Source organism: Bufo bufo, chromosome 2, assembly GCF_905171765.1.
Source record: "Bufo bufo chromosome 2, aBufBuf1.1, whole genome shotgun sequence".
Taxonomy (NCBI): Eukaryota; Metazoa; Chordata; class Amphibia; order Anura; family Bufonidae; genus Bufo; species Bufo bufo.
Genome location: NC_053390.1, coordinates 131,851,632 through 131,867,416, shown reverse-complemented (window position 1 = coordinate 131,867,416; position 15,785 = coordinate 131,851,632). Strand labels below are relative to the sequence as shown.

At 49.6% G+C, this 15,785-nt stretch overlaps 1 protein-coding gene across 1 annotated transcript in view; it reads right to left on the bottom strand.

The window, feature by feature from the left end:
- RASA1 (RAS p21 protein activator 1) overlaps nucleotides 1–15,785 on the bottom strand; it is a 123,398-nt gene continuing 107,613 nt past the window's right edge. Inside the window, exons 23-25 of the mRNA XM_040421520.1 lie at nucleotides 7,067–7,144; nucleotides 3,699–3,833; nucleotides 1–232 (exon numbers count right to left, since the gene is read on the bottom strand). Coding sequence (XP_040277454.1) covers nucleotides 149–232; nucleotides 3,699–3,833; nucleotides 7,067–7,144 — 297 coding nt within the window. The 3' untranslated portion in view covers nucleotides 1–148. The remainder of the gene's footprint in view (nucleotides 233–3,698; nucleotides 3,834–7,066; nucleotides 7,145–15,785) is intronic.

Genomic DNA, 15,785 nt, shown 5'->3' with positions numbered 1-15,785 from the left:
ATTTTTTTTTGCTGCATAGTCCCACACATCACATGCGGCTATCATGTGCTATTTTGTTTTGCTTGTTTTTTGGAAAGAGCAAAAAAGGAAGTGATATTGTGAAGAAATTTCCAGGTGTTTGCATGCAGAGCAGGCGGAGGAGGGTGTGCTACCTGGTGTTGTTCGTTACCGAATACTGATTTTGTTTCTGTTGAAGTAGTTCTGTGATTGCTAGAAGCTTTTTGAGGACATGCTGGAAGAAAAAAAATGTATATTATATATCAAAACTATATAATAAAGACAACCAGTGTACATATGACTAGTGTTGAGCGAACTTGTGTTTTAAGTTCGGCGTCTAAAGTTCGAGTTCAGGTTATCGAAATATCCCGTCATGGATTCTAAATTCCGTTATGGTCCGTGGTAGCGGAATCCATAACGCGATTCTTCGATAACCCGAACTTTAGACGCCGAACTTAAAACACAAGTTCGCTCAACACTACCTTTTAGGGAAAGTGGAACTACAACTCCCAGCATGCATACTTTCTCTGCTCTTCTCGGAATGCTCATAGAAATGAATAGATCATGTTGGGAATTGTAGTTTCACAACAGCTGGAGTGCCGAAGGTTGCCAACCTGTTTTAGGGCATGTAAACATCAGAGACGGGAGTCCAACACTCAACCTCCGTCTCATGAGCCTACAAGGTCTTGGTCCCACTGAGACTGCAGCCATTCTTAGAAGTAGGGTTGTTGCGGGTATCGAAATTTCGATACCCAATCGATACTTTTTTCCCGGTATCGATACGATACCGGGATTTCCGTTTTTTCGATACTGGGCTGCGCTTCTGCGCAGTCTAGTATCTCTGAACATGAGCGCGCTGCTATCGGCGCGCTCATGTTCTCTCTCAGCAGCACGGGGAGAAGGAAGCTGTCCTCCCTCCCCCTGTGCTGCTGCCGCTGCCACCAATGAGAAGAGAGGGGCGGAGGAGGGGCGGCAATGAGAAGAGAGGGGCGGAGGAGGGGCGGCAATGAGAAGAGAGGGGCGGGCGCACTGCGCCACCAATGATAGGATTACTATCGGAGCGATGGGAGGAGACATCAGCTTCACTAGTGGGCGTTCCTTTTCCCTGCGCTGCGATTGGACAGCGCTACAGCCAGGGAGAAGGAACGCCCACTAGTGAAACTGATGTCTCCTCCCATCGCTCCGATAGTAATCAGCAGCATGTGGAGCAGGAGAGGAGACAGTAATGGGGCACTGCGGGCGAACGGAGCGGCGCCCAGGACTAAATGGTGAGTGCTGAGACATCGCTGGGCGCCGCTCTGTGTGGCCTAATAGTGAAAGTCTGGACTCCTATACAGTAGTCAGTCTTTAACACATACAGGAGGCGGGTGCCGGCAGCAGAATCGCATTGCCGGCACCCTGCCCCTGACAGGGAGCTGCGATCAGCGGCAGTTAACTGCCGCTGATCTGCTAGTACCCGCCTCCTGTATAAAGGGGTAAAATCATTGGTGGTGCAGTGTGCCCCCCCCCTCAATCCCCCCATCCCATTAAAATCATTGGTGGCACAGTGCGCCGGCCCCTCTCAACCCTCCAGTATTAAAATCATTGGTGGCAGTGGCCACAGGGACCTCTCCACTCCCCCTCATTGGTGGTGCAGTGGCAGCTTCTGATTGGAGCCCCAGCTGTGTAAGCCTGGGGCTCCGATCGGTTACCATGGCAGCCAGGACGCTACAGAAGCCCTGGTTGCCATGGTAACATCCCTGATGCTGTGTGCACAAAGCACAGAGCAGCAGGGACAGTGTGGAGTCCTATTCACCCTGATAGAGATCTATCAGGGTGAATAGGACAAGGGATGAAAGATCCCAGGTTCTAGCCCCTAAGGGGGGAAATAGTTATTAAATAAAAAGTGAAAAAAAAAAAACACTAAAATATGAAGTATAAATCACCCCCCTTTTCCCAATTTCACATATAAAATATATAAATAAACATATTACATCGCCACGTCAGAAAAGTCCAAACTATTAAAATATAAAAAAAAAATCTAGGTGGTGAATGCCGGAACAGAAAAAATAAAATAAAAACTGCGCGATTCGCCATTTTTAAAAATGAGGAATGCACGTGGCTTTTTTTGTTTATTTTTTTCGAATGGTATCGAGTATCGCAATACTTTTTCATGGTATCGAAACCGAATCAAAAATTTGGTATCGCAACAACTCTACTTAGAAGGTCTCTTTCACATGAATACGGATTATGTCAGGATCTGTTCCAGGAAAAACTGATGGTTTTGCACACAAGTTCAAATCAGTTTGCATTCAGTGTGTTTTCCCTTCCGGGTTGTATGCGATAGACTGAATAATAACTATCTACGTCTCCCAGCAACCATCAGTGGAAAAACCCACTGCATCTGGATGTCTTTTTCACACAAGCCCCTTTCACTTCTGTGGAGCCAGAGAGCTGCATGAAAAATGCAGACTATAGAACATGCTGTGATTTTCCTGAACGTAGAGAGGTGTGAAAAAACCCATTGCACAGACCCATTGAAATGAATGAGTCAGGATTTAGCTGGGAAACTCGCTTGTGTGAAAGAGCCCTAACACTGCGTTGCCTGTAATATCTAGACATGGCTTCCCAACATAATTAGCAGTTTCCTAGGGGTACCCGGAGCAGCTCCTGGGTCACATTCTGGAAAGGGTTGTCCGTTTAGACACCCTCTTTAGATAGGACACTTCCGTTCTCCTGACACGTCTATTTTAGGAAATACTTGTATTTTCTAGAAAATTATTCTGGCACATTTCATTTTTTGTCTTTCCTCCTGAAAATGTATGCATACATTGGGTATTAACCATTCCTAGTCACTAGGGTGTGTCCCTGTCACATATGCATTCTCCAAGCATGCAATGTCATTGTGACTGGGGGTCTGGAGGTAACAGACACACTATGCTCGCCACTAGTCAAAGGGTTAAACACTGATGGGTTTAGAAAAGGTGTAGTAAGAAAAGGAACAAAATAAAATACAAACCGTTACAAAACAGAACTGATGACAGACGAGCTAACACCCAGTCTGTGTGCTCCCTTGTTCCTACCCTACAGCATGCAGTGAACCTTCCTTTGTCCAAAACACTTTCTTACACTGTCATTCTTTGGGACCACTTGTCAAATTTGTTGGTGACTGAACAATGTTAAGGTGGCAGGACCAAGCACCATGGTGGCCCAGTGGTTAGCACAGGTGCCCTGCAGCACTGGAGTCCTAGGTGCAAATCCTATTAGATTGGTGGCACCCCCATTGACCAAGAGAACGCAGGCCCTATACCCTGTGGAGCCCCATGCTCCCTGCCGCTCCACTGATTTCTATGGGAGTTTCGGCGATAGGTGAGCACAGTGCATGGCTGACCGGCTGCTCTGTTTATTTTGGGGGCTCCACTGTGTATGGTGCCCCCGTTCTTGTGAGAGACAGTGGTCCCAGCAGTAGGACCCCCACCAATCTAATAGTTATGGTGATAGGTTTATATAACCATCATACCATTTTAATTCATGTATACATTTGCACGAGATAACACAGGACTAGCACACTGCAGAGCTCTAAGAAAATGAACATTTAAGTCAATTTTAATATTTACTAAAACAGACATGTCCTTTGCAACTAAAGATCCTCCAGGAAAATTCTAGTGTCCGTGCGGCGGCGGCATAGCATGACCCCGATTCTATGCTCGATGGAACATTACCTGCTGGGCACCTCGTTCATTACTAATGGTTCGGAGTTCATCAGAATGTGCCACACACATCTCATGTAAAGCTGCCAAATTGCGGGACAGGTCTGTCCTAGAGTGTTCAGTAGTATCCGGTAGCTCAGGAACGTTCTGAAATAGTCAAAATATATTAACCATTAACATTCCAGATTCAATATTCCATTATTTGGTGTGTTCTAATAGTCATCATTTCAACCAATAACACTGTATATACACAATTACAAACAAGAGGGGTTGATTCCCATCTTGTATATTAAACCATATACGGTATTTTATTTCCATTCCATGTCTTACTGAATTATTCTTTACATTTTAAAGGTTTTATTTGGAACTTAGATTTTGATCCACAGTGGGGTACAACTGTTTTGAGGCGCCAGTGGACACAGTCAGAAGTAGAAGGCTACATCCACAGTGTAGTGGCTGTTCCAGGGTACTGCAGCTCAGTTCCCATTTAAGTGAATAGAAGTTGAGCTGCAGAACATTGCACCAGAAACTACACAGTGTACAGAGCCGTCTGCTTCCGGCCCGAAACAGCTGATCAGTGGGGGTGTCAGACCTAAGGATAAGTCATGAATATCTAAAGGTCCTTTCTCGCTCATGTCATTGGGGGACACAGAAGACCATGGATATAGCTGCTGCCACTAGGAGATGACGCTAAGTCGGGGGGGGGGGGCAGGCAGACAAGCTGCTATATTTACTTTTTGCGGCTTCTTCATGGGAATACATGCGGTTCAAACCTCCTGTTACCCAACATGAGGAGGGAGACTGGTGGGTGACCAAGTCTGCTGCTCATTCCCTGCCTCTAGAAGACAAGGGGAATCAGCAGATCATAAATCTGCCGTTACCTGCTAGTGATCAGGTCACCTCACATTAGCCCCCTGTCCAGCGGGCATATACTATTTGATTTTCAGAAGAGTGTTTTTTCTTCAATAGGCAGAGTCCCAGTGTGCCCCCTGGACGTCACATCCTATGTGTATTCTCAGTCTTATGACATTTGTGGGATGAGACATGCACCAGCAGCGGTCTTGGTCATGACTTTGCACTTGTTTCACTCCAGGTGACCACACTTTACCATTATGCCGGTGGAATCTGATGGTTTCCGTGGACATCATTTTTCAGCCTGCTAACCTGATTCCCCTGCCTTAGGTGAGGTAATGGCACGCTATCTTGTCCATTTGCGTTACTCAGCTTCAGCCATCGGATGCCATCTTTGCAGCTACTAGACCACTAGCTAGTCACTCTATCTACCATGTCCATGTCTGGCATTTTGCTGGTCTGATTTGGGAAGCCATGAAAGCTTGAGTCGGGCTCTACAATGGATACGAGGCACCTGCCTGGATTCCACTGCAGCCGTCAGGTTTTCTCCAGCCATTACTTTCTCTTATGCAGTTCTCATGTAGTTGGCAGCTTCCTTGAGTGTTTCTGCCTGGATCGAGGAACTACTTACATAAGTCTCCCCGCAGTATTACAGTTCCCTGAGCCCTAGTGGCATAGGTCATTTTCTGTTGCTGCGAGGATTTTTCAAAAGTCCAGAGCCTGGTCTAGGACCACAGTGCTACTTCCAGTTTTTTGGGGGATTCAGTCTTAAGTCTTCATTCTCCAAAGTTTGCCACTGTCATAGCATTTCTCCCATTTGCCAACGGTTTTCGTTCGCCAGTTTTTCCCTCGACAATCTCTTTCCTTCTCCTGTTTAGTGCACCCAGCATCATGCACAATTCCCACAGCCCACCAGCGTACTCCTTAATGGGGATCTTTTCATCCTCATGTTCACCTCTTGTGTGTGATGGGTTTTCTTACTCCTGCCTTTCCCTCCAGGGTTTGTTTGTTGGATTTTTGTTGACCATGCCGTTTTTTTTTCCAAGCCTTCCATCAACTTTTCCCAGCAGTGAATTTTTGTAATCGCCTCCAGTTGACTTTTGCTGGCTGATCCTAATGCCTGTGTACAAACCGACTGCAGGTGGGAGGAGCTGTTTTTTTTTTTCTTTAATATTTGGGGTCCAGTCACACGTCTGTATGTGTTTTTCAGATCCGCAAAACACTGACACCGGCAATGTGCGTTCCACGGACCGCACATCGCCAGCACTTTCATAGAAAATGCCTATAGACATGTTCTATTTTTTTGTGAAACGGAAATGTGGATCTGGATAGCACATTCCGGCCCCAATGAAAATCAATGGGTCCGCACCTGTTCCGCAAAATTGCGGAATGGATGCGGACCCATTTTGCGGACGTGAGAATGGACCCTTAGTCTCACCTCCTAGTGGCAGCACCCATGGTCTTCTGAGTCCCCAATAAACAGTGAGAAAAGGATTTTACAGTTGAATACAAAAATCTCATTTTTACACTGACCGATAATCAGGCCAATTATCGGGGATAAGCGCTTGTAGAAACACTCATTCCCGATAACTGGCTTGTGTAAAAGGCGCCGGTGGTACCCAATGAACAAGAAAATTCTCACTCGTCAGCCAGAACCAAAAATAATCGTTTCTGTACAGCAGATTGGCCAAACCAGAATTTGCTGCCCAAAATAAATGATTTTCTATGGTGACAGGTGGTCGCTGTAGTGATCGCTTGGCCCCATACAGTGAAGGTGATTGCCACATGTAAATCCAGCTCATCTCTGCCGACGATCAGGCAATTCTAATTAACAGTCTGTGTAAAAGGACCGTTAGTCCCGGAAAACTCAGCTTTCCATCTTAAAGGGGTATTCAGATGAGACTAAATTTTGTATGAAGGAAAGACTAGTGCTAGCACAGTCCACACGACTGGTTTCATAACCACACCCTCTGGCCACTGCATACGGCGGGTACTCTGACCTCTGCCATCCAATCTCACTTTCAAGTACGCTTGGTATTTAAGAGATGCATTTTGACCCTTCACAGAATAGGAAGGGCAATCCTCCTCACATCAGTTTGCTTACCATAGTCCTAGTGACTGGGTAACATTACCCCATAGAAGTACCCACAAAATACTGCCTAATTGTTTTTGGTTTTTTTTTTCTTAAAAGGGATTATCCAATATCATAAACTGCCCCCCATGTGCCGGGCCCCTCACAGGAAATATACTTACCCTGTGCAGCAGCTGCTGCTTCTCCCCGTGCGCCGATGAAAACATCCGGTGTCAGGTAGGAGCAGCCAATGGCAGGCGGAGACGGGGGATGAGCCTCCCTAGCAGTGCTGCTCCCCACCCCACCGATACCGGATATTTTCATCGGCACATGGGGAGAAGCAGGTGCGGTGAGGGGAGCCAGGTAAGTATATACTCCTTTAATTTTGAAATTATTTCCCTCAAACTATCACAGTTGTGTCACCACAACTCAATCACTGTCAGATATGAACACTCACCCCAAGTTCATCTAAGAACATGATCATGCGGTGTTTGTTACTTTTAATGAATGGATTGACTCCTTCCATGTAAGGTTCCTAAAAAAAAAAAAAAAAAGAGGGAAAAGATGAAACAAGGGTGAGTGCAGCTCTGTCTAAAAAGGATCACTTTGCTTCATGAGTAATGGAGAGGTGCAGTCCAGTAATGCCAGGATACACAACACACCCCAGATCTACACACATGACCTGCACTACTTCCATTTAGTTATAGATGCACAAACACGACAACTGTAAAGGATGTAGAAATGGTAAGTGTAATGTGTGGAAAGAGCATACGGTCCAGGTACTGAACAAACATATACAGCAGCGCTATACAACATGTCTACTAGCCACACACCGGCTCTCGTATAGTGTCAGCTGCTATCGCTTTGGTGGTGTAATCAATTCTTACAGGGAAATTAAAGGGGTTGTCCAGCCAAAAAGAGTGCGACTTAAAAATAACAGCAGTAATACCTCACCAGTCCCATGCCACTCCTGTTCTGATGCTTCCTGGGTCCAATGGTGGTCTCCACTTCCTGGTCCTTCTTAAAGGAAATGTGTCACCAACATTTTTCCATTCTATTTCCTGAACATGATTAAGGGGTCGTCCATCTGAGCTGTACTTATCATTTAGAAAGCATTGAGAAAATTGCTTTACAATGGTCAGGTGGGGACTACTATGAGAGAGTTTTCTAGGCATGCTATGTGACCTGTGCAGAGGTCATGGTACAAGGAAAGGATAGATGGGCTTTGACAATCACCTATTGGGAATGGTGGATCCTCTTATCTGTTGTTCTAATCCTGCCTGTAATGATACCACCTCTGTATATAGATAAGCAGATAACTGCAGTAAAGTAGAAGTGGCGCCTATTATTAGGCATAGTGTCCAGTTTGAAAACTGCCGGATTTAATGTTTTTTGCTAAAAATATAGATATTGACATGGCAAATTAAAATATTGCAGTCAAAAATTCTTTAGAAATATGTTAAACATAACATGATTTCAACCAGGGGTAATTTTCTAATGATACATTTCCTTTAACACTGAAATGTGACGGGTCCTTTACTCAAGCCGATTATTGACCAGATGATTGCTAACAAGTGTTCATAGGAACACACATTAGCGATTATCTGGCGGTGTAAAAGTGCCGCCGAATACCCAATGAACAAGTGAAATGCTCGTTCATCGGGTAATCACATCTTTCATGCGGTCACAATAATCGTAGTTTCCTGGCAGCAGACCGTGCTGTGTAAACATCTGCTGCCGGCAAACAATGAGTCTGTATGGGGACGAGCGATGGCATTAGCATTTACATTCAGTGATCTCCTCCACTGACAAGCAGGCGCTTGTTGGGAAGGAACGCTTCTTCCCCAACAATTGCTTGCAAAACTGACCTTGAGTGCTCAGTCAGTGCCCGAGGCAGGTCACCGCGCTGCGGCCAGTGATTGACTGCGAAGTGTTGGAACAGGAATGGCAGGGGATCAAAGGGGCAACTATGACTTTCATCAGAAAAAACGAGATTTTTGTATAACTTACCAGTAAAATCTTTCTCGCTCTTTCCTTGGGGGACACAGAAGACCTTGGGTATAGCTCATCTCCCTAGGAGGCGTGACACTAAGTGAAGACTGTTAAGCCCCTCCTCCACAGCTATACCCTCAGCCTGGAGAGAGAGACTGCCAGTTGCGTGTCCAAGTAGTGAGAAAAGGCAAAGTCCAAAAAATTGGAACCAACAAGCCAACTACCCGAAGGGTAAAACAAACTCGGAAACAGTCAGAGAAGAACAAAGAATGGGTGGGTGCTGTGTCCCCCAAGGAAAGAGCGAGAAAGAGATTTTACTGGTAAGTTATACAAAAATCTCGTTTTCTCGCCCAATTTCCTTGGGGGACACAGAAGACCTTGGGACGTTCAAAAGCAGTCCAAAGGGGGAGGGACCACAGCACCAAGGCGAAGCACCCGAAGGCATCAAAAAAACCCGCCGCCTGCAGACCAGGCGGCCCAAGGCAGCATACGCCGAAGCCCGCGTATGCACCCTGTAGAACTCGGTAAGGTGTGCAAGGAAGACCAGTGACCGCCTTGCACAAATGGATGGCCGAAGCCTAAAGCCTCCGGCCCAGGAAAAAACAGACGGCCCTGGCCCAGTGAATGGTGACACCAAAAGCAGGACCCTGCCCTTGGTGCGGCAACCACAACAAGAGCCACTCTGAGAAAGCGGAAGAAAGCCACCCTGGAGGCCGTCAACCCTTTGCTCGGACCTCCTGGAAACATAAGAGACCGAACTCGACAAGAGTCGGAGATCTCCAAGTAAAAACTGCAAGGCCCAAACAACGTCCAAATCGGTGAAGTGTCCGTTCCCGGGGGGGGGGGGGGGGGAAGGGGAGGACGACTGCCTCAATGAAATGAAGGACAAATACCACCTTCAGAAGGAAGGAAGAGACGGAATGGAGAACAGTCCTGTCCTGGGGGAAGACAGAAGGCTCGGAACAAGAAGGGCCGCCACTCAGGCACCCGTCAGAGACACGATGGCTACAGAAACCCAACCGTACAGGACAGAAGGAGTAGAGAGAACTTCTGTAACGGCTCCAAGGAAAAATTGGAGCGCCAAGAGCCCAGTATGTAGTTCCCAGGACGGTACCGGAGGGCAGTACAAAGGAACCCAAGAGCCGCTCCATGGAAGAAGTTCCTGACAGGCCCAGAGGGACGGGGAACGCTGAAAGAGGAAGGACAGGAATGACACTTGATACTTCAAGCAACAGAGTCCCAGCCCCAGGTCCAGGCCGGACTGGAGAAAGACAGAACCATGGAGAAAGGCAGAGTGGGGGAACGCCCAGCTTCCCACAGAACCCCAGGTAAAGCCCTAAGTCCTACCACAGATCCTGGACGAAAACTCGGCTAGAAGCGAACACTAGCGAGCCCACTAGAGTCGCCTGGGCAAGCGGGTGAAAACCCAATGATCAGGCGCGGACCAGTAACACGGGTAGAACAGTCGGTAGAACTGGTCCCGTCGGCCCCCGAGCAAGGTTGTCCCGTATCCCCCCAGAGTGGGGAAGCAGAAGGACAAACTGACAGGAACCGAAGGGTCCGCCCAGCAACCGCCAGGACAAGACAGGCTAAAGCCGAAGCCAATGTAGCCACCACAGGAAGACAGACTACAGTTCCGGTGTGGGAGATCAAAAGACAATCCTGACCAAATGGTAGTCCTCCCAAGTTACCGAGAAGGTGAATCCAAAGCCGAAACATTGCCTAGAATGGAAAAAACGCAATCTGCACCCAGCGGGAGGACAGAAAGCGGTAGACCCGGTAACTAGGCACACAGCTAGTACAGCCAGTGTGGACAAGGGAGACTGAAAGGAACACCATAACCATCCAAATGAACAAACATGCTCTCCCCAGAGGGAAGGGCAGTGAAGGAACAGCCTCTGAAGCGTGGCCGGAACAGACGCCACATCGGAATGATCTGTACCGAGTGGGAGTCAAACAGAGCCGGCGAGAAAAGGCAGGCGAGACAGAGGCCGGTATAACACCCTCCAACCAAAAAAGGGGGAGTGGGCAACAGAGAGGCCATAGGACAGCTCAAAAGCAGAACACCGCTACACAGAGACGCCCGGTTCACCGCCACGCAGAAGGCGAATACCCTGAAGAACCCAAGGTGGAGGCCCCCGGACCTGTATAAGCGAGCACCCAAGAGAAGTTGGGTGACCTTCCCAAGAAGAGCGGCCCGAACCTGGTAGCAGATCAGACTGAAGCACCGAGGGCGCCAATCCGGAAAGAATCATACCACACTGCACCAGAATGATCTCCTTAGAGAATAGTGCAAGGCTTGCGGCAATCATCGTATCCCAAGAGAAAAAGAATGTCGCAGGAGGAAGGAGGCTACGTACGAGTAGCCCCGTAAGCAGTGAGAAGGCCAACCCACCTACAGGACGAGAAGGCATACACGGCCCAAACAACGCACAAGAACGTCCGCTCACTGCAAAAATATAACACCGCGAAGAGGGCCAGCCACAGAGTGCCACAGTATCTACGGGAGTGCAAACTGAAAGGAGTTATGCACAAGACTAATATGGAATGCGATGGAACGCAAACTGACCGCCCCGAAAGGGAGGAAATTTACCTGGCAAACTGCAGTGGGCAAGAATGCAAAGGCCTGCCCCAAAAAGGGGGAGATGCCCAAGGCCGGACCTACGTCAGAGAAGTAGGGCATACCATACTTCGCCCAGAAAGGCGCCATGCACATGGCCACACAGTATCCAGCGGAAACGCAGGAGGTCCACCTAGGGAAAAGGGGGACATGCATAGGGCTATCCTAGCATTAAGTGAGTGTGCAACAATTCACCCAACACCGAAATTTCGTGAGAGTGTAACTACTCCGCCAATGAAGGGGAACATGTGCAAGTCCAGTACAGCACATACAAGGACAGCCTTGAATCTTGTGAGCGTGCAAAATTCCACCCATGGAATGAGGGGTGGTCACGCACAAGGCCAGCACCGTATCCAAGGGGAGCGCAAGCGTTCCGCCCATGTTAGAGGCCATGCTCAAGGCCAGCAACGTATCTGGTGAGCGTAGTATGCCGCCCAGAAAAGGAAGGGGGGGGGGGGGGTCATGCACAAGGCCAGCATCGCATTCAGGGAGAATGCGAGCAGACGGTGAGAATGTGTGTATGCCACCTGAAGGAGGCATGCCCATGGCCGGCAGCGAATCCAGTGAGAGTGCGTACACCGCCCACGGAAGGGGGGTCATGATGTGGCCGACGGTGGATCCAGAGAGAGTGCATGTATAGGGGTCATGCACATGGCCAACAATGTACAGGCGAGAGAACAACCACCGACCGAGGGAGTGTATGTATGCCGCCACCCGGGAAGGAGGCATGCCCAAGGCCGGTAGTGAATCCAATGAGAGTACATCATATCGCCTATGGAAGGTGGTCATGCACATGGCTGGCAGTGAATCCAGTGAGAGTGCCGAATGCCGTCCACAGAAGGGAGTCATGCCTATGGCAGGCAGCGAATCCAGAGAGAGTGCAGCGTTCCGCCTAAGGAAGGGGGTCGTGCACATGGCCAGCACCGTATCCGGTGAAAGTGCAGTATTCCGCCTAAAAAAAAAAAAAAAGGGGGTCATGCACATGATCGGCAACGAATCCAGTGAGAGTGTAGCGTTCCGCCTATGGAAGGGGGGCACGCACATGGCCAGCAGCGAATCCAGTGAGAGTGCCGTGTTCCACCTATGTAAGGGGGTCGTGCACATGGCCAGCATTGTATCCGGAGAAACTGCAGTAGGCCGCCAAAGAAAGGGGGATCATGCACAAGGCCAACCCGCAGTTAGGGAGAGTGCAGTATCCCGCCCAGGAGGGGGGTCCTGCACATGGCAGGCACCATAACTGGAGAGGGTGACGAATGTTGCCTACAGAAAAAACATGCACCTTGACCAGCGCCGTAGCGCGGAGAGGGCAAAAAAACCCCCAGAAGGGGAAAAAAGAACCTGGCAGCGCCGCAGCCGGGGAGCGTGACACCATGCCGCCTATGGAAGGGGGGCATGTATACAGGCAGCACTCTGAGATGAGGCTGCAGCGTCCTGCGCAGCCCACAAGGCATATATATAATAAATATTTTTTTTTTTTTTTTTTTTAAACACACAGCCTCACTGAGGCAGATGCCACCTACAGGGCACAGATCCACCCATACAGGCCCATCCTCTGTGGGCGGGGGAACCTCCAGGCGGGAAAAATTCGCGCCTGGAGAAGTTCCAGCCCCCTCCAACAGAGGCCTGAATTTTTGCGGCCTAGTAGGCCGTGAAGCTGGGGCCTAAATTTTTAGCGGCGCCCGGCGAACCGGGGCCGCACAGTATTTAAAGTAGCGGGCGGGCCTACGGAGCGGCACATACCGGCCGCGTGTGCCCACCCCGCGGGCCGGAAGAGCCGGGGCCTAAATTTTTAGCGGCGCCCGGCTGACCGGGGCCGCAAGTACTTAAAGTACCAGCCGGGCCTACGGAGCGGCACATACCGGCCGCGGGTGCCCACCCCGCGAGCCGGGGACCCGGATAGAGCGGGATAGTCTTGAAGTGGAACACAAGACTTCGGCGCCCGGCCGACCGGAAGGTTCCGACGGTCGGCCGGGGCTGTTGAAGCGCTCCTTTGCAGGCCGCGGTGCCCACCCAGGTGTCCGGAAGTCAGGACCCTGCACCCGGCAGCCATTTTACCCCTGGAGCGGGCCCTTGGCCTAGAACAGCGCTCCATATGATTTCACCCCTGCCGGCAGCTACAACCACCTTTCCCCTGGACCGGTGCCCGTGAGAGCAGGGAGGGTCAGTGGCAGCAAGGCGCGGGCCCTCTGGCCCTGAAGTAGTGGCCGGTAAGAGGGAGGGGGACCCTGAGACCGGGTCTGTGAGGGTGGGACGCCTGCATGACCCCTCCGTCAGGGGCAGCTAGGTGCGGACCTCCGCAGCTCCCTAGGCATTCCTCTTGTAGGAACAAGGGTGCCAATGTCCTGGAGGCCAGGAGAAAGGGAGCAGATGTCGACCTGCGGCAGCCCAGGGCCAGCCTAGGTCTAGCAGGGACAGAAGGGTCCATAGGCCCAGGTAAGGGTCAGGCACGCAGGAGACCGAGGGGGGGGGGGGGGGGGGGGGGGGGACGTAGGGCTGGAGAAGCCAATCTCTCACCATAGCCGTTTTCACCCTCGGTCCGTTCCAGCAGGGTCGCCCCTTCAGTTACTGGCACCGTAGTGGCAGGACGCCGGGGGAGGGACTTGGCGTGCGGGCGACCCTTGCGCTGGCGGGATGCAGGGGAGCTGGGCTGCCCTGGTCCACCTTGCCTTCTGTGGGGGAGGCAGCAGTGCGGGTGACCGGCACTGGCGCAGCTCAACCCCGGGAGAACAGAGAGGTCTAGTGCGTCTCTGTTATCCCTGATGATCTGGAACAAAAAGAAAATAAAACAAAGTAAAAATCTAAAATTGAAACAAGGAGAAACCAGCCCTGCAGAGCAGGGAGTGTCTTGCCTCCTTGGACACTAAGCAAAAACTGGCAGTCTCTCTCTCCAGGCTGAGGGTATAGCTGTGGAGGAGGGGCTTAACAGTCTTCACTTAGTGTCACGCCTCCTAGGGAGATGAGCTATACCCAAGGTCTTCTGTGTCCCCCAAGGAAATTGGGCGAGAAAACTAAATATGGCCTAAACTGCTAGTAGTGCTGCTCAAACATAAATAAGCAGACCCTGCCACTCCCATACAGCCGCTGCCCATTGCCCCATTTCTTCCTGGTCCAGCGATGACTTTCCTACACAGGGATGTGCGACCAATGCAGGTTGCTGGCTGGAGCGGTCACATGCCTGTGTCTGATCATCATCACTAGACTAGAAAGCAGAGAGAGAGCAAATCACACTTTGTGATGGATTAGGTACAGCCTGTAAAGCGCTGTGATACATCAGTTGCCAACTGCATGCAAATCTTGCTGGATGTCTGCACGATCATATTAACTACCATTAGAGATCACATGACACAGCTGATCTTAAAGGGTTGTCCTGTCACATATGTGTGCTGCTGCTCCATTCAAACGGGGCAACGCAAGACTCCTGTTCTTGTGACTGGCAGGTGCGCAGGCGGTCTTTTTTTAATGATAAATACATTTATTTATTCTACACGTCTGACAACCACTTTTTTGCCCTATGGAGACAACTATGGGAAAACCCTGTATAAAAAACACCATAACCAAAGCATGCAGCGATTTAAAAAAAAAAATTATGGACACAAAAACGCACTATGTGAAATAAGAAAAATGTCTATTGTCCACAGGGGCAGACTGGAAATTTTTCTTCAGGGTCACTAAGTGGCCACATGGTGTATGCAGGTCCAAAGTGGCAGAAAATTGGACAACAGAAGTAGGTAGGGCTAGCAATGCTGTAGTGTAAAGCAAAATACCGCCCAGCGGAACCAAATACCACAATGCAGCACAAAATACTGCCGCCTCTACCACACCATCAATGTTTCATTGCCTCGAGAACGGCAATACAGTTAAATTCAGGAGGGCACCTTCAGCCGCCGGCCAGGTGCATAAGTGCCTGATGCTCCAACATTAATGCTGAGAGCATGAGATCTTTATGTATGTCGGCTAAGAGGGGGGCTTGGGCGGCCCCCTAGACATCGGCCTACCGGGACATTTCCCTGTGGGGTCTATCGCCAATCTGCCCATAATTTCCATTAAATTACAACTAACATTTGAAGGTGTTTTTTGCAGAAATAAAACAAGCTGTGGCCTAGTAGGGGACAGTCAGCCTTTATATTCCTGCCTTCTGTTTGTAAAATGAATACATAAAACAGCATTATGAAAATTGCTCACCATATAATCCCACAATACGACAGCCTAAAAGAGTTTTCCCATTACAAACACATGCTCTCCATCCAAAGGATTCAAAACTCCTGGACCCCTGTCAATCATGAGGCTTGGGCTGCCCCATTTGAATGGCGCAGCGGTCACGACCACTCAACTCTATGGCACTGCCGGAGACAGCAAAGTATATGACAGTCCAATAGAGTGAACTGGAGAAGAAAGCGTGCACAAGTGACCGTTGTTCCACTCAAACCGGGGAACACAATAACCCCCACCCCATCAGACACTTATCCCCTATCCCAGGGATCAACAATCTACAGCACTCCAGCTGCTGTGAAACTACATCTCCTAGCATGCTCCATTCACTTCTACGGGAGCTCCGAGAACGTGT